Source organism: Nylanderia fulva, unplaced genomic scaffold (assembly GCF_048542155.1).
Source record: "Nylanderia fulva isolate GAGA-0341 unplaced genomic scaffold, ASM4854215v1 Scaffold36, whole genome shotgun sequence".
Lineage (NCBI taxonomy): Eukaryota > Metazoa > Arthropoda > Insecta > Hymenoptera > Formicidae > Nylanderia > Nylanderia fulva.
This window is the reverse complement of record NW_028190433.1, coordinates 1,369,618-1,390,193: the sequence shown is the minus strand read 5'-3', so window position 1 is coordinate 1,390,193 and position 20,576 is coordinate 1,369,618. Positions and strand designations below refer to the sequence as shown.

The following is a 20,576-nucleotide window of genomic DNA, read 5'->3' as shown; positions in this document are numbered from 1 at the left end:
CATTCTGACATGTGCTCTCAAGAACCCGGATCATCTTTTCACGGATACGATGAACAAAAATTCTCAACTCGACTAAATCTTTCAACTAAATGTTATTTTGTTAACTGAACATATAATCGATTTTAGAAAGTTATAGGTTAAATAATCTATAAAGGTTTTATAAATTATTGAATTTATAAATTAAATTATTTGTAAATTTATAAAGGTGTAAATTAAATAAATTAATTAATTAATTAATATAAAAATATTTAAATTAAATATAATATATTTAATCTAACACAAAATTATGTATATTATATTTCAGGTATTATTTGACTTAAATACTAATGTTCAAACACGTTTCAATTTATAAAGGTTTTATAAATTATTGATTTTATAAATTTGTAAAGGTGTAAATTAAATAAATAAATTAATTAATATAAAAATATTTAAATTAAATATAATATATTTAATCTAACACAAAATTATGTATATTATATTTCAGGTATTATTTGACTTAAATAACACTTCCGTCGATTTTTTGCGGATAAGCAAAAATATAAGATAGAAAGATAAATACCTTCAGATTGACGATTAATCTCTTCGGATTTATCTAAAGAACATTACACAATAGCGGAATTCCGTTCGACAGTTCTTGATAGAGTTCTCTTGGTGCTGGTACCATTTCCGCCGGAAACGGTAAAGGCGAGGCTATTTTTCAACGGCTATATCTGGTCGTTGCCGGTTAATTCCGTGAAATATCGGTGCCTGCACCTTTCCTGATAATGGACACTTCGACAGACTGCCCCAGTAAAAGTGATTTTTCATTTCGTCCTCGACATTTCCCTCCCTCCGTTTTACTGTCTCTCTTTATTCCGGTACATTTCGATTCGTCAATTATTTTCCGTGCGCAGTATGTGAATTTTTTTGTCTCATATTCCATGCATCGGAAAATGATGGTGATTCATCGACACGCGGAAACGTTTTAATTCGAGTGATTTTTACAGCTCTATATACTACTCTGTGAATATCCCTTAATATCAGAATGGAGATGAATAAGTTTATACTACGCGGTGCTTTTCATCATCCGCAATAATTGCAATTTTAACTGCCTCTTTGAGCGACATATCTCTCGATAAATGCAACACATTTTATTCAAAATTTGATCGTCATCTTTCTTAATTTCTAATTTTTTCATTACAATAAATCTCGTAGTAATTAAAATACAAATTTTTACTAAAAATTATATTTTCAATAAATTATCAAATTTTTATTTTATACAATATTTTAGGTATAAATTAAATGTCTTAAAATTAAAAATGCAAATTAATAACAGCTTCGTGTTAATATCGACAATCTTTCATCCTTCTTATCTCAACTTGAAGCATTTGCCTGAAATATTAGGACAAGAATTTAAGGCACACTCGGTAAAGAATAGGTATATGACACATATAACGTGATATCGTATCACTTTGCGGTTGATGGGTAACGCGAGAACCTCCATTTTCACGCGAGCTCGCGTCCAAAAAGGTTTTTATCGCGCGACGCACATTTTGCGGTAAATCTTCATCGAGAATCATTGGCAGCTCTCGCTGCAGGAAATTGCGATTTCGCGTTTGTATATATCTGAAGATAGACGAGAACGGGTACATATGCAAATTGCGATACACGGCGGGATGGCGCTTGTATATAGACTCGAAATCAAAATGTGCAGCGGCAAATGTACACTTGATCCGGATTAACAAGAGAATTGAAATCCATCATTCTTAATCTCGAATCAATCGTGTAAGCGACTGTACATCGTATCGCTTTCAAGCAACTTGACTTTTTTCGCCATTTTTTTTTTTTAAAGCAGAAAAGTAAAAATATTTAACGATCTGTATCTATATTTATATCATTTATTGTCCCTGTTTCTTTAATTTGATTTAAAAGATTTGTCTCGTAATTTTGCACTGAAATAATTATTAAATTATATAATAAATATTTATTTCAATATATTACCTAATAAATCATTTATTTGAAACTAATAAATATTTATCTGTTTAGAAAAGGATTTTCTCATATCATATAAATATTTGTCACAATCCATCAATATTTTTAGTTTCAAATAAATGATTTATTAGGCAGTATATTGAAATAAATTTTTTTGTGGCTTGATTTTATTTTAAATTATGTTAGATAAAATCGACATAAAATCAAATAATGTACGAAAAAGCTCGCGATCGATCAATTTTTCAATATTTTTAGTTTCAAATAAATGATTTATTAGGCAGTGTATCGAGAAATAAATATTTATTCAATAAATTTTTGCGCGTGGCTTAATTTTATTTAAAACGTTAGATATAAAATCAAATAATGTACGAAAAAGCTCACAACTGACATGAATGAGAAAGGGCTGGCGTATTTGGCAATCGATCTCAATGATGCCATTTGAACGTATCTCAGACCTGCTGTCAGGCAAATCGATAGCTCTTTGTGCACGAGAGCAAGAGAGAGAGAGAGAGAGAGAGAGAGAGAGAGAGAGAGAGAGAGAGAGAGAGAGAGAGAGAGAGAGAGAGAGAGAGAGGATTTCTCCATCACGGCTATAAATTGATTTCGACAAGCGAAGGGTTCGCACAACAAAGAGACTACACGCCACGCCTCGTATCATATTCTGCGCAATGATGTAATCCTGTTAGATCGCGTTTGACGCGCGAGAATCAATTCTCCCGTCCCGATAATCGTAACGCGATCGTGCGGAAGACGGAGCTGTCCCGATTAGGAATTCTTTCGCAGAATCTTTACGAGCGTCCTCCGATATCTCTGGGCTTCACGTGTGTCGCGCAAACCCGGAATAGCAGTCCGCGCTCTTTCCCATCCCACCGGAAATTCGAGACACGTAGTGCCGGGAAGCATCTGTGCATTTGCACATAGATCTACGATCTGCTAGTCTGCAAGGAAGATGAGAGAAGAAAAATATATTCTCGCGCGAGATATTTTACCTACTGGCGGAGAATAAATGTATCGCACACGCTATTGTTACAATTGCAAGCCGTGGTCTTTAAATTACACATGTGAATGTCTAATATAATGAAAAATGGATGAAAAATATTTTTCATAATTAATAGGATGGATAAAAAATCCACGAGACATTGAATTGTAGCTCGTGAAATTTTCAGCGGAAATTCCTCGTCTCATCTCGAGCAAATCTTCTCTCCGTATAGCAATCCTGTGCCCCGAGTGAGCTCGGTTAATATCTGTGAAAAATGATCACGTATGTATCAGGAAGAAAGATTATAATGCTCTCGGACTTACGACTGAACACACACAAAACGTGAAGGAACGCAATTCGTATATATTCATTTACTTTATACGGATAAACAGTGCTTTTATTTATTTACGACAGGTACTCAGCAAAATTGCATGCGAGCACGTTGAATAAGTCGGCAGAATAAACTGTTCGACAAGGCAGGCTGTATTATTAATGCAGTTTGTTTCCCCTTTCGAAGCGTTATACGGTGGAAAACTTGGCGACACACTCGGGACGAAAAAGTATCCCGCCGATACGATCGATGCAATCGAGGCTGCCTCTACGCGGAGACGTATCACTAAAAAGTTGAGCCATACGAGAACGAAGCAATTTATCATTCCTCGTATCTATCAAAATGATCAAATAAAATCGTCCAATGAAATTTAACCGATTCAATTTGAATATACAATAAATAATAATAAATAAATAATAATTATAATAAAAATAAATAAATCATAAAAAATAATGAATAAATTTAAAATGTTATCTTTAAATTAGGATCTTTATCACATTATATTTTTTAAACAAAAGAAGAGCAAAAATTATTTTCTTTCTATCTATATATTTGTGATATCTTTCATTATATATATATATATATATATATATATATATATATATATATATATTAATTAAATGCATTAATATTTTACGTCATGCATGCTATTTATATTTATTTTCAAAGAGAGCCATCACATAAAAATTAATTGCAAAGGACTTAATTATATTACATTGTGAGAAATTTTATTTAAGCCACATCTATATTAAATAAATTTATCGCGTAATTTTCGAAGCATGAATAATACTTGGGCGTTAAATGAGCACAATTGTTCGATACGCACAGTTGGATAAGACAACTGACAAGACCAACAATTTCCCAGTTAAGCCAGTGCAAAATTGCGTTTTCTCAATAATTTGCGGCAACTCTCTCAGCAACTGCTGGTAAACTATATTCCCCGTCTTGATCGTAACTTTCGGATTGGCAGATAGCCCGCGACGGAGGAAAGGAAGTCGATAGCAAAATAATCCCGACACTCCACAATCATCCACGATGACTTAGTACCTCCGGATTCTCCCTCCGACTTTAGGAAACTCGACCATCCCGCTTAGTTTACCTCGCAGCCCCATGTGGCCGATACTTCGATTCTCGATAGTCGATGGAATTCTACGGCTGCGGATATCTATATTTGCGTTATAACGATCTAACATTCGCTGAGATGGGTTTCTCTAGCTTAGAAACATTGTTATTTCTGACGTATAGAATCGTCAGGTGGAATAATTCGATAATGAACGTAATCTCTTAAAATTACATCAATTATGAATTAAAACTAGAAAAAAATCGTCCTTTTTCGCGTTCTAATCAATATTATATGACACAAAATTAAATTAAGAAAAAAAAAAACAGATAATATATTAGTGTCTAGAGAAAGCGCTAAATATAATAAACAAAATAAATTGTTTTATTCTTATCTAAATTTTGATAATAGGATGATAATCAAGAAAGGAACGGCGAAAATCGCTGTTAATCGGTTACAATCGGATTATCGATATATGTCTCAGCTTTTGGGCTTAGTGGATCGAAATAAGAGCCTGCTCCCGTAATGGTGCGATAATCTGATCCGATTTAACGAGTGCTTCGCGAGTCAGATAATTCCTGTATCCGGATTAATGTTGCGGAAAGATCGTTTTCATTTAATCCTCGATCCGACAAAAAATCACTTTTGTTTATGCACATTTATTTTCCCCTCAATCGTTCATCAGAATCAGTTTTTCGATTAAATTACCAGATTCGCTATACGTAAATCCAAGAATCTCGTAAGAACTCTGTTTGCCTCTATCTTACGATTACCGTATATAACAAGTGTCTAGCGGTCAGGGAATTTTATAAATCTGAAATTGTCAGGGAAGAGAGTCAGAAAATTTTATTTATCTGGATTTTTTCACATTATTTTACATTTGTCTCAATAATTTGAAATTTAATATAATATATAAAATGTATAATATAAATAAAAAAAGTGATTATTTAAATAGTTTATAGTGACATATTTGTTTCGATTGTCGTACATAATGCAGATTGTATAATTGATTTAAATTTTTGTTTTCTCAACTTCCAAATCTTTTCATTGTTGACAAAAATACCTCAAGAATTTCACGATTCAACATTTAATTAAATGCAAATTATATATTTGGAAAAAATAATACCAAAAAGTCAGGGAATTTTTTTCATTGAGTCTGCTGGACACCCTGTATAATCAGACGCATACACATACGTATACACGCACAGAAATAAATAAAAAAATAAAATAAAAAGAAAAAAAGACGGCTTGATATCGAATCGGAAGTACAAAGTAAGCTCGACCGCCGCAGCGCCCAGAACCACTAATGTGCTCGCTCGCAGCGCGGACGGCAACTTCGAGGTGACCTTGGCCACGAAGGCCACGATCTACCATCAAGGATTGGTCGAGTGGAAGCCGCCCGCCATATATAAGTCATCGTGCGAGATCGACGTGGAGTACTTCCCATTCGACGAGCAGACCTGCGTCCTCAAGTTCGGTTCGTGGACCTATGACGGCTTCAAGGTAAATTCGCATGGTAGCCGTTAAGTCGTGGACCCTCGAGACCCAGTTCCTCCCAACCCCAACCACCCCCAACCCCCTCGCACCTCCCTCTCGATGCCCCCCTCGATAATAATCCCCCAGATATATCGAGCCTCCCACGAAATGCCCGAGACGCGGATCCGACGTAGCCTCGTGCGGGATGCGTCTTCGGGATGGAAATCAGCTGTAGATCTTAAGCTTAGATTAGATCTCACAGACGATCGGCTCGCCGCGTGGGTCTCCGATCGATCGAGAGGGAGAAACCGGAGAAAGTGCCGGAAATCACACCCCGGAAGACGGATGCTGCCACGTAGCTCCCCCGAAGTGACACTGTCGCGCGGATAATAAATCGTCATCAATTTTGAAAATTTTTGTACATTTAATCGAGTTTTCTTACAAAATAATAAAGAGGGATCAATATTATTATCAGTAATTTTTTGGATCAAAATCTTGCCTCGGGAAAAAGATCGTGTTATATAATTTTCATTTTTATTCAAACCATAAAATCAGTCATTATTATAATGTACAGGGTGCATCTAAATAAGTGCGAAAATTTTTAGATGATTTCTTGTCGAAAATTAAGGAGCGTTTTTTATATAAACATATAATTTTATATCCCTCCCTGAAGAATTACACTTTCTTAGAGATTGCTTTCTTAAATTTTAGACAAATTAAAGAAAAAAACGGAAAATATCCACAAGTTTTATTTTCGCATCTTCCTAAAATTTTAATTTGGCTGAAAACCTCCCTATTTAGAAAAGTCTTTAGAGAGGAATATAAGAGTATATATTTATATAAAAAACCCCCTTTATAATTTTCAACCAAGAATCATCTAATATTAATAAATATTCGTTTTATTAGTCAAAAATATCTGTCACGTTTCATTTTATTAATTTGCCAGAAATTTTATAACTTCCCTTAATTTTCGACAACGAATAATATTAATAATTATCTTTTTATTATTGAAAAATATCCACCAAGTGTAATGTTTTAATTTTCCTAAAAACCTCCCTTTTGAAAAAAGTGTAACTCTTTAGATAGAGATATAAGTTTCTCTAAAGAAGCCTTCTTAATTTTCAACAAAGAATCATCTCCAAAAACCGATCACACTTATTTAGACACACTCTGTATAACAAAATATAAAAAATGTCGAGAGAGAAAAAAAAATGCAATCTGTAAATTGTTGAAACCATCGGCCTTTTCGAGAGTCGATCGAGGTATCGGTTTTCCATTTCGAAATTTTTAATCGAAAAGTCGTTCCGCGAATGTAGCACGATAACCGTGTGAATGTGTCAAAAGCGACGAGTTCGGAGGAGAAAGAGAGAGAGATAGCGGGAGAAAAGATAGATAAAGGGCGGCAGCATCCGGAGACCTTCTCTCCGAGCCCATCGTGATCACGCTCGGCTCGTTTCTTCGGTGATTCCAGCGCCGATGGCAACTACGAGGTGACACTGATGACCAAGGCCACGGTCTACTATTCGGGATTGGTCGTGTGGCAACCGCCGGCCGTATATAAATCCTCCTGCTCCATCGACGTTGAGTTCTTTCCGTACGACGTACAGACCTGTGTTTTGAAGTTAGGCTCCTGGACCTATGACGGCTTTAAGGTGCCGTGCCGCACTACCACAACGCAACGAGCACGAGAAGCGCAGTCGCCAAGCATTTAGTCTCGAGAATACTTGCTCATCATCGGTCTACTCTAACGTTATCCTTTAGCTCGTTTCTTTTTACCATTTTGTGTTCTCATTGTCAAAGAATGCCTTCCTCGATCACCCGTAATCGTTTTTACTTGCGATGCCGCTAGTCTTGGACGTGTCACGTGATACATATATATATATATATATTTACGTATATATTTACATATATATTCATCCGTCTATCTCTACGCATGTATACAGGGTGCGCCGGATAACTCCCTCCGTCATGGGATTTCTTTATCAATTTTTCAAGTCGATCCATTAAGTCGATCGATTCTTCTTATTACTCTTTTTATCTTGGAAATTTTTAACCTTTCATTTTTCAAACCGAAACTCCCCGAGAAAGAGAGAGAGAGAGAGAGAGAGAGAGAGAGAGAGAGAGAGAGAGAGAGAGAGAGAGTGAACGAAGGATAAACGCTTTTCGTTACTTGTTTGCACGATGCATGCACTCCGGATTCGTATATACGTTTCTCGATGACTGAATCAAATTTCATCGACGACGTCTCGGTGTACCTTCGAGAGAGATCAACTCCGGAATTGATCGAGAAATCCGTAAATGAAAGAAAAATACGGGGCACCCTATAGATATACATACGTACGTATATTTGGATATTGTTACGTGGTGTGGACTGCAGTGTTATTTTATTCACCACCATTTCTCCAATCGTGATTACGTCGCGCTCGCGGTCGGCTCGTTCTCAATATCGTTCCGCGATTCCGCGTCCGAGAAATCGCAGGAGCTACTACCTGAACGCATCCGTCAATGCGGCTCGTGTTTGCTGTCCAGGCGAGGATCGACGAGCTTATCCGGTGTCCGCGATGTCAGACTGTAATGGAGTGCGCGTACAGAGACGATTCGAGAGATTTACCATTGCATGTCGGATGGAATTGCACCGTCGTCCTGTGTTTGTTAAGCGGTATATCCTGTTGCACTCCGGATTAATTCCGTCATTGGAAAAAGACAAGATAATCATGCGCAAATCACATCGAAACTTACTTTTATTCGACCTTTCATTCTAGCAAGATTCGCAAATATATTCAATATATATATATAAATACATATTATATATATATATATATATATATATATATATATATATTATATAATATATTATATTATATAATATAATATATTATATAATATATAGATATCTAAATATATAATAGATAATATATTATATTATAATATATATATATATATATATATTATATAATATATTATATAATATATATTTATATATTTATATATATATTATATATTTACGTGTCGTAAATACATAAAAAATTCGCGAATAATTGATGAAATTTATGTTACGAACAAAATGTTATAAAATATATAATATAAAAGAATTATAATCTCTTTGATCCTCGCCTTGAGACAAGTGAGCGATACGTCGAAGGATGTCTCGGTCCAAGAAAACGAATGTCCGCTTCCGTTCGGTTAGTCATCTCGTTTCATTCTTTTATTCAGTATTCGAATTTTCGTTGAAAAATCGACACGATTACAAAATTGATCGATAACGCCGGCCGTGGATTCTTATGATTGTTTGTTTTTCTCCAGCTTGTTCTCTTTACAAGACACTTTAGGGCGTCACTACTCGACACACGTGGGAAAGGTATAAAATCTCGCGACAAGATTCTCGAAACACCATGACACACGAAACGAGAGACATGTTAGCCACATGCACCCGTGTGCCACTACAGAAACACTCTGTTTCCTCTATGAGTGTGACAGTTGCACAAATTGTCACTCCCATCCATTTATTGCCACTAAATTGGTTAATATACGAGGAATAAATCAAAAGGGATAGTTGCGCGCTTTCCTGATAAAATATAAATACAAAGTAGAATATATAATAGAACAGAATATAAAATATATGAATAGAAAACTAAATCAAATATATTTTATATGACAATTTATAATTGTTAGAAAAAAGGATTAAAATTCTAACAATTTTGCACTAATCATTTCTGATAGTTTTCTATTTATATATTTTATATTCTATATTATATATTTTACTTTATATTTAGAATATATCAGGGCTTTTGTTGTTTTATATTTATCCAGGAGTGCAACTTACCTTTTATGATCCATTCTCGTCGACCCTTCATTCAGCTCTATTAATTCATAATAATCGTATGCTATAAAACACAGTCAAATCCGTGAAAGAAATCAACGGCACCGTTTCGCGAAAGAATGTAATCGAGAAATGAACAAAGTACTATAAAAACATCTTTTATAACATTTCCTGAAACGGAATATAGGGAATATGGAACAAACCTGGATTTCTTTTCAATATCCGGCGTGTAGTTCCACATTCTATTAAACGAGCAGTCAAAAGCAATCTGTTATTTTATCAATCGTATCGTATAGATTCGATTCCAAATTTGGCCAACGTTGATCCGATGAGCGTGCAATTAAACGCATGTCGACAACGCAATTTATCCATCTAAATCGAACGGACAAACAAACGAGAAAAGTAGGACGATTCGGACGCGATCGATGCGCTTTTTGAATTTCTCGCTTGCGATTAAAATTCTCGCGCTCCAGCGAAAGAAATACGACGAAAGTATCTCTCTATTACAGAAATCATTTTTATTCCATTTTACTGTAATATTAAAAGCATCTTAGAGTACAGCGAAGCAAAGCTCGATGCCTTTCGGTAAATAAAACACAAACGACAAAATCCTTTTTCACTCGAGGTTGACGTTGATATTTCTTTATATCAAATTTTTTCTCAATTCTTGTTTTAAAAAGCAGTACTTCAATAATACAATTTTTCTTAAATATGCATTTACATAAAAAAACACACTTAATCTATACAACACGCGTATGAATTATCATTCTTCTAGTCGCTCTGTATAAAGTATCGATTAATACTTTTATGTAAAATTATTTGATAAGGCATACACTTGCTACTTTGTCGTATACTTACAAAAGTCAAATCTTTTCGAAATGAAGACTACATGATATTCACGATTTAATCTTACGCACACTAAGGTGTATAAACAATAGTCACATTTCGCACATATATTCCTGTCGTCAAAATATCTACGATTTAGCCATAAATTCGCACGCGAGCTCTCCATCGATACATCGTTAAAACTTCCCATCGTGACATTTTTGCTCTTTTTTTTTTTTACAACGGCGTATCGCTCGTTAGTCCTGCCAACCGGATTAAACGGGAAAGTGTTACATTCCGTAAGACAAATTGCTACAAGTTTCTCTCGCAGAACGGATAAAGCTGCGTATATAACGGATGCAAATTCTTATCTCGACAACAAAGCTCAATTAATCTCATCAACCCGTAATTTATAGCTTTCTGTAATTTTTTTTATATTTCTCTGACGTGTAAGTCAAAAACTAACACCCTCGACACTCTGGTCGACAAAATATATATATTTTAATTTATATTTTTATTTTTATATATATATTTTTATAAATATATATATTATATATTTTTTTAATTTATTATATATATATTATATATATATATATATATATATATATATATATATATATACAATATATTTTTTTATAAATATATATATATATATATATCTATTATATATTTTTTTAATTTATTATATCTTCTATATCTATCTATCTATCCCATCTATTTTTTTCTCAATCTATCTCTCTCTCTCTCTTCTACTTTTTTTTCCTTTATTCTCTCTCTTCTCTCTCTCTATCTATCTCTATCTCTATCTACAATATACTTTTTTTTATAAATATATATATATATTTCTAAAAATATTGATTTATTTAGGTTTACCTAAAGATCGCGGGAGAGCAAAAGAGAGGTAAAAATATTTGCACTGTATACAAAACGCAGCTTTTGATGCGCGCTCTATCAATCCGGCGATTCCAGTCGCGCGACGCGAGATAATTTGACTTTCCGTCTCTCCTGCCGGCGGGTTTCCTCTCGTCGGCGTGTTTTATTGCGGCGATAAAGGACGAATCGATATTCCGTTATACACGTACACGGTGGCTTCTGTGCGTTCATTCTTCCGTCTGTTCGCCCGGTTCGGTCTCGTCTGTGGTTATCAGAGAGATGATACATAATATAAAGCTGAAGCGCGCCGTGGAATGAATATCGGAATGCCTGATGCTCTGCGGCCGCGATTCGATGCGCTGATAAATTGTGACGGTTCACCTCCGATGTATTTCGATGTCTCCCCCATCCCGATCGCGATCGATCCCAGAGCTATATGTCGTATTTCGTTATCGTCGACTCTGAAACCGAAACCTCTTATTCTCTCGTACACGACATTTGTAATCTTTCATAGACGACGTCTTTGTTCTCCCGATAAATTAGCCGCGTAATTAGCAGTGCTGTGTACCTATAGTATCGAACAATTTGCCCGCTGCATAAATAAAATCGGTTGATGCGGGGTCAGCGCGCTACTTCGCCCGTGTGACCTATACGAGCGAATAATTTGGCCGCTCGTTCTATAATGACGCCATTAATAGCGCACGATGTGCCGGGTTGGCTCCCGGCGCGCTCAATAATGATTAGAATATACGAGACGTCTCTCTATTGCATGCAAATTTTAATTCAATCGTTCGTTATACAAATATTTAGGGCACGGGGCGAGATCGACTACCTTATTCAGGGAAACGAGAAACAAATTGGCCGAAAAAAAAAAAAACATATTCCGTCTAACTTTATATTCTTTATATCGCGCTACCAATAATCGCCGCAACTTGATTATGTCAGTTATCATCCGCGTACGTTTGCAAGCTTTGCAGATTTACAAAAAGAAATAAAAAAATAAAATTGAAAAATGCAAAAAAAACATTCAAATGAACTTCGCGTTTTGCTCGACTGGTCGAATATCGCGCGGTTGAGTGATTCTCCCGGCGGTTCCGATATTTATCCGCTCTACTGCGACGTCGATTGTCCGTGGAAACGCGGCAATTCTTGCCGGATCAGCCATCCGAATTCGGACGCACGCGAGTTTTGGGACGGACAGACGATAATAATTCAATTTCCCGAATTCCTTTGAGTCCCGCGAATGACGGGTTCGGTTCTCGCTCGCTCTTTCAATTGAGATAGGAGATTGTGCGGACCGGAAATAAACGCCAACTTTTTGGAGCCATTTTGTAACTATCAAAAATCATGGTTAAAAAAAATAATGTAATTGTTGTAAACGAATCAAAATTCGAAAATGTGAATTATGGCCTCGGGTTTCGCGAGATTATTTTATTTTCTGCATACGATAACACTGTTTAACAATTAACAAAAAATCAATTAGAACCAGACTAGTCATTTCTTATCATTTTTTGGATGCTGAATGCGAATCTGATTTTCAAATTATTCCATCGCGTCACAATTTTGAACAATTTTTAATTATTATATAGCTCTTTTTGCGACTTTAATTACAAATTTCTCAAAATTGTGACGTGATGGAGTAATTTGGAAACCAGATTCGTATATTCAGCATTCAAAAAACTATAAGAAACTAGTCTCGTTCTGGTTAATTTTTTTTTGTTGAACTGTAATTTAAGAATAAATTCAACTTGAAATCTATTAAAAATGATTGTACAAATTGACTAACTTTCACAAAAGCATATTACTTTGACCACAAAGATGCGCTTAGCATAAGCTATCGTATTATATTGTTTGCTCGATTTATGCTCAAAGTTTCACTGGTCAAGATTTAAGCTAAATCTGTGCGCGATGACCTTTAAGTGCACCTGATGTATGTGCACTAATGCAGCCAGCTGGGAATTCGCGATAAATCTTTCTAAACTTTAGAATCAAGCTTTAAACGGTATGAGAAAAATTATGAGAAAAGTTTTTGTATGATAGACACATAAATCACAAAAAAATATTATCGAAAAGTATTACGCAATTACAGAGAAATATAATTAGCAAAGAAATGTTTAAGAAAAAAGAAAATATTATTTTCGCCAATCGATTATTCATTGATTTTTTATTCATATCGTGTATAGCGGTTATAACAATATAAAGGATTTAAACACGATATAAACGCGGGATCAAAACCATCTGATTCGTTGATCCGATTTAACATATCCATTGTAACTTCGTAATCATCGGACTGTGATAACGCGCTTTGTGTGTGCATTGAAAAATTATATTTCTAACAGCACAATGGGGTAACAGCGTTCAATGTCGGGATGACCGATGTCAACATCAAATTGATAAGTGAAGCCGGTTTACACGCTTGATTCGTCTCACTGTTGATTAAGACTTTCTCTCTGCGATAATTCTTTTTCCAATACGCGACATCATTTTGATCCGAATCTGGTTAAAATTCTACTCACAAATGGACAAACAAGAAAGATACCTATTTCCAGCTGAGCTATTCAGATCCTTTCGATTCTATACTTTTCTCTGTTATATATATTAATGTTGGTAAACAAACGTATTTTTTAAGCCAGCGTGTATCAAATATAAGAGTTTTAACAAGGCTCTGTAATATAAATATAAATTTAACGTATAAGACGGGCAACAAGAGCCAAATCGCGGATGACAATGCGTTATCCTAACGAAACTAAATAATTTTTCGTTAGAAATAAATACCGGTGCACAAGGCACCAAATTTTTACTTGGACACGGCCAAGATTTTAAATATGAAATAATCTCATATTTTGAGATTTAACGTTTGTTTACCAACATTAATATATAGAATCGAAAGGATCTGAATAGCTCAGCTGGAAGAGCAGTCGCCCGGCAAGCGAAAGGTCTCGGGTTCGATTCCCGATTCAGCGATTTTCGGATCTATATTTTTCTCTTGCATTCATTTATTTATTTTCCGTAGGGGGGTTAAAGGGGTATTGAAATTAAATCTCAAAATATGAGATTATTTCATATTTAAAATCTTGGCCGTGTCCAAGTAAAAATTTGATACCTATAAAGTTGTAAAAAATATTTTTTTTTATGCTCACAAATTCTTTTAATGAATTAATTTACAATGAACTTTTTTTTTAATGTGTAGCTAATTTAATAATCATTTTAAATATCTAAATATCATTATATCGGGAATTATGTGCGGTTTACAGTATTTATCGAAAAGCTATGTAAAATGTTTGAAATAAATGAGTTAGATAGTGTGTAATAACTTTCTAGCGTAGAATTTAATAAAGAATTTGCTTTTGCGTAAAAGCAATGTTTTTTCCATAGTACGCTAAAAATGTTTGCTTTCAATATATATGCATATTCATATGCATATACGTTTGTGCATATTTATTATGCTTGCTTTATTTTTTTTCTGCTTTTTTATACACTTCGCGTATCGATTGTATAAGTTTATTATTCTCAAATGTAAAATTATTTACAAAACAAAGTTTTTTGTAACATATTGCATATTATATTAAATTAATGAATATATCGTGTAGGAAAAAAGATTAAATGAAATGTTTCATACGAGAGTAAATGATATTAAACTTGGCATTTCTCAAATACATCGTAAAAAAAGCTCTCGAGAGATTTTTCAGCTTAACCAATTTAGGGGAAAGAATCGCTTTTAGCAGCTTCCCGATCAATATCGTAAACTGCATTTCGCGCAATATTTTTGATCAACTCCTGTATAAAGATCGAGAAAACGTAAGGCTTTTTTTATATCTTTCGTTTGATATTTTTTACGACCGTCTTTACAACAACTTCACTCCGTCTCGAAATGAAACACAGTATACATAGCGGCGATTGATCGCGCTAACTTGCACCGGCCGTCAAAAGTCGTTCCGTTCGAATAGGTTTTCACGAGCGGCAGGATATTCATCGCGGGAGAAACTATGACGAGAGAAAGAGAGGGAAAGCTAGGACGAGAGGGAAAGGCCGCATCCCCTTTAAGGGGCCCTTAGGGGAAAGTATAGTGCTTTCGCGCGGCTTTAACTTAGCAGCGCGGTGAGTCGTTGACTTGTTGAGTGGTTCGTGTCAACGTGACCGGGTCAGAGTGCTTCCAGATATTTACCGACGAGACGCGACGCGCCATCGATTATATCCATCCTATCGACCTTACACGCCATCGGGATCGCGATACGTCGATCACACGCGTTCGCCATGAAATCCTATAATCCTATTAGTATGTACGGCTGTACGGTCAGATAAACACTTTGCTTCTGTTTGAGGTAGAATGGGAAATAAGAAAGGAATTTGGACACTTCTTTGGAAAAATTCATCCGACTTTCGTACCTCGTAGAAACTGATTCTATATTAGCCATTTGCTCGAAAAAATATTCAGAATGTCATATTTATTACGTAAATACTAATTACACAAATATAGAATAATAGTGTCGCCTCTCAAATAATTATTGACAAGTGTATATGGTTTTAATTAAATCATAAATAATGCGGATTTAATTTGTCTTCTAAATTTCTTATAGATTGGTTTGGCAATAACGAAACAGTGGTAGGAGAAATTTTTAATTACATTATGTTGATTGCAAAACTTTATTATGCGAAAAATTTGGAGACCATTATTTTATAGTTAGCTTCTATTAAAAACCGATTTTGATAATTGAAAGCATTATATGAAGGTTTTTCATTATTTCAGAGAGAAAGCTCGTAATTATACACATGAAATGTTCTTTTTCTACGTTTCTATGTAGATGTCCTATTTTTAAAAAAGCTTTTTCGTGTCTTCCGTAAAATCCACATTTTCAAAAGCTTTATAATTGGAATAAATATAGCCTTGCGCCTCGCGAGAACTATTTTACAGTTATGAAAGAAAAGGAAAAATTAATTTAGGGAAACAGAGTAGTTACAGAAAATTGAATTTTTTATTTATATTAAAAAATGTGCTTTATCATATTTTAATGATAAATATGAAAATAAATATTAGCTCAAATATATTTTAAGAAACAGCAAACATCTAGACAAAATAAAAGTCAAATTTATTTAATAACTTTGCAAGATCATTTTGCCAATAATCATACGATGCATGTAGACGCGATAATATATTTAATAAAATTTAAATTGTAATCGCATCTATAATCAATTTCATTTCGTTATTATGAAATGCTCGTGAATTAAAGATTATTTCGGAAGATTATCAGACAAGAAGGAGAAAGCTTTTTTATACGACTATGATCACATTTATACGTCAAGCGTTTTTATTTTTATTTTTTTCACGGAGAGACCGAAACTAAGAGAGGCGAACGTTATCATTTATTCTTTCGATCGATAAACGTCTATAAAAAGACGATTGCAAGAAATGGTTTTCGTAAAAAATGGCCTTTTACGCCTTCTGGATGGAATTTTCCGGTTATATAACCGACTGTGTGTTATGGACAATGTGAAAAATAAACCAGAGGAAAAAGGAGGAGGAAAAATTAAGACATATATATATATATATATATATATATATATATATTGAAAGCGGCGATTGACGCCGGTTATTCTTTTCCGAATATAGCGCGCACGAATTTTATACCTTTTCCATGGGGGCTCGACTTTTTCATAGTGGCGTCGGCGCCTTTGTACGTTCCGCTTTCATTTCGCACCAAAATACATACACATACGTACACACGCGCATGACACACACGTGATATACCTATATGCACACGTACGTACATCCGGTATACATTACACGTCACATTGAAAATGCATTTTCCGCGATGCAATCAGAAGTGACTTGACTTTGCATCAAGATAACTGAACACGCAAGTGCATAAAACGGGATAATATAATGTCATTTTATTTCTTTGACAAATGTGACTGAATTATATGTTACTACCGTCTTTCGTATATTTTTCCAATCTACGATTACGCATTTATATAAAAGTAATTTGAAATTAAATCAAACTTTACAATCCTTAGTAAATTCGAATAATAAAAAAATTTTTTTAAATCAAAGAGCAAAAGGATCGACATTTGATTAAACTTTTGTTAAGGAACATTTACATGTTTCAAAGAACATGCCAGTCAAGCACAACGATTTAATTTAAAAACAATCTACATCGCTCCCGTTAAATTTATACGACGAAAGAGATTAAAAAAATCATTGCTTGAGAGAGAATTTTATTTAAATCTTAGAACTTAATCTGGAAGTCGGTAAATTTTGTTGTGCACGGCAAGCTCTGCGATGCTTTTTTCGCGGAGAAACGGCGACACGGGACGAGAGAACGAAAAAAAAAGAATATGTCGCGATTGCAACCAAGCGTTGCATACACGCAGTTCATGCTCGCACATGCACACGTTGGCACGTAATATACATATATTTCACAAGGTACACGAAATTACATATGTATACAGATACGTACAGGCTGTTCCGAAACTGCCAGATCAAAACCTTAAGGAGATGCTGACCAAATCTGTTTTATCGATCGAGAAAGTGAAGTTGGATTCTATAAATTCTATTTATTGGCTATACGGATTGTTTATTCTTGAATTTCTATTTGTTAGTATTAATACTTTAATTGCGCAAAAGGATTGATCAATCTGTTTAATCAATCAAAATACAAGCACTTGAACTCTATAATTTTCTGAGATTTTATAAGTTCAAGTGCCTACATTTTGATTGACTATAGAGATTGATAAATCCTTTTGCACAATTCAATATATTAATATATTAACAAATGGGGAGACATCATAATTCCAATAAATAGATTTGTAGTTGGTAGAGCTAACTTCAATTTTTTGATCGATAAAACATATTTGATCAGCATCCCCTTAAAGCCACACCGCGTTTCTCCACGTTCCTCAAAAACATATTTTTAGCAGGCTTCCATACGCGAATCGAATTACGGAATATATACGATACAGAACCATTCGGAATATCGCTCGCGAAAGAGATGTGTCTGCCACGCGTTTTTAAACGGACCACGGACTCAATTCGACGAGACCCACTTTAGATTGAAGAAGTTTGATGTCAAATCGCTAGATCGTTATATATATATATATCTGTTTATTAGAGAAAGTTTGCATATTTGATATTTAGAGATTACTCGTACATTTCTCTCCTTAGAAGAGTTATCCGCTCGCCGCGTTTGTGAGTTTCGGACCACCCCGTAGACACGCAGTTTACTCAACCACGATCCATTTACACTTTCCCAAACACAATTATGTATGTTTATCATTGTTGGGTGTATGTAAGTGTACGTTATGCGATAGTAAAAGCCAAGTACCGCAAGCTCGATGTGTTGTTGCGCGTAGCAAAGCGTTAATGTGCTTGCGCGCTAGGAAAGCTTTCTGTCTCTAGAAGGGCTGCAAGTGTGAATGTAACGCAACAAGAGGGACAGTATAAACGTGTCGCTCGGGACACGGCAGGTGTGAAGGAAGCATCCTTTACGCCATCCCCTCGTCATGTATCGTGTGCCATGTAATGGCGTTTACGATGCTAATAGTCCTTTCATCGAGTTGTAAAGAACCGCCGATTGTCGGACTGCCCATTTTTTTATTTTTTTTTATTTTTTTATTTGCCGGATGTGTGCAATTTAACGCCTGAATTTGTAAGCCCAAAAAAGGATCCATTATCATTATCATCGGAGATTTTATACAACGACGAATCGTGCCATTATATTTTTCCAATGAATTATTATCATTTTTTTTATTTTGGACTGACTAGGGATTAGGGAGAAAGTATTTTTTTTTTTTTTACTTTTATATGTATTTAAATCCTATCTCGAAGTTATTTCAATCTGCGATATTGTTTTTCTTTGTTTTTATTTAAAAATAAATATTTTCCGTTACGGGATATGAAAAAAATTAGAATTTTTTGTGTACTTGAAATAATATTGTTTACGCAACGAAGAAAAATAAAGTGAAATAGACCCGTATGAGAAACGCCGATTGAAAAATAATGTTCCATACAACAAATTTAACCAATTTATTGAGATACGAGAATAAGAAGTCAATATTAAAATTTAGAGTGTCAAATAGAGCGAATTTTTAAGACGCGGCGCGAATTGTATATTGAAGGAAAGCATACCAATTTGAGCTTCAACAATATCGTTAGGGAAAAACGTTTGAATCGAGAAGGGGGCTTCTGTTTTCTGTCGCTCCAAAGGAACGCCGCGATTTTACGGGTAAATCGTCACGATCAAAGGGGGACAGAGTTTCTGTGTAGTTTCACAGGTTCTTTTATCGAACAGGGACCAAAGTAACATGTTACTCACAATCGTTCTTTTATCTAGGTCTATCAGAATTTGGTTCAATTTGTCCCTCGGGGGATCCTCTCTTGGTCTTTTCAATAAACTTTCTCTATCAGAATCATATTATAAAAGTATTTTAATTATTTGGTGATTGTTAAGGATGATTATTAAGAAAGAAAGAAATTACACGTGTGAAAAAATTATTAAAATTAAATATGTTATTTGTGCATACGTATATTACAATTATCGAGATTTGTTTTCTATTAAAATACTCTCAGATTAGATATGATTTTTCTTGCGCTATTTGTTGTCGACGCGAAGAAGAAATATAATGATAAAACGCTCGTAATTCAAACGCGTAGAATAAGGATGAGGAACATTCCGATAATCATGCACTTTATGCTAACGTTCCGTTGCGCGCTGGAAATGCAGCGATCTGTCAACGAGTGGAATCCGGCGGGGTGTGAAAAATTGCCTGGATTTTCAGCTCTACTTCTACTTCCGCGTCCGCCGACCCCACTTCTTCTAAATTGAACTCGCAATTTTTCTTTTTCTCGCGAAAATAGGTCGCATGCCGAAACTCGGTTAAGCGGCGAACTCCTCGCGTTATGATTTAAACACATTTGACGTTTTCGGTGCTCATTCTTCACAACGCGTTACACGGATATAATATTCGGACATTTATGGGGAAATTTATTTATTGTTTCCGTTTATATATATATATATATATATATATATATATATAATTTTTTTGTATCTGATCCATTACATTTATGTCTCCATTGTCACCCGTTTTATTCAAAGTTCAACTCGTCTGCGAAAGGATTTCCGGAGATTTTATTCCGGTCATGTACATTTCGTGACGAAGTGATACTATTCCCTGTTTGATGTCAGCTTAGCTAAATAGCCATATTTTGTGTGCTTCATCTTTCACAATAATAAAATCCATATAAAAC

The 20,576-nt window shown here is 34.7% G+C and overlaps 1 protein-coding gene across 2 annotated transcripts in view; it reads left to right on the top strand.

Annotated features, from left to right (window-relative positions):
- Nucleotides 1–20,576, top strand: part of nAChRalpha4 (nicotinic acetylcholine receptor alpha4) — a 205,406-nt gene that overhangs the window by 125,793 nt on the left and 59,037 nt on the right. The window contains exon 5 of one of the 2 annotated variants that reach the window (XM_085485293.1): nucleotides 7,289–7,469. In XM_085485293.1, coding sequence (XP_085341419.1) covers nucleotides 7,289–7,469 — 181 coding nt within the window. Of the gene's footprint in view, nucleotides 1–5,663; nucleotides 5,845–7,288; nucleotides 7,470–20,576 lie in introns of both variants that reach the window. The other variant, XM_085485292.1, reaches the window with a different exon arrangement.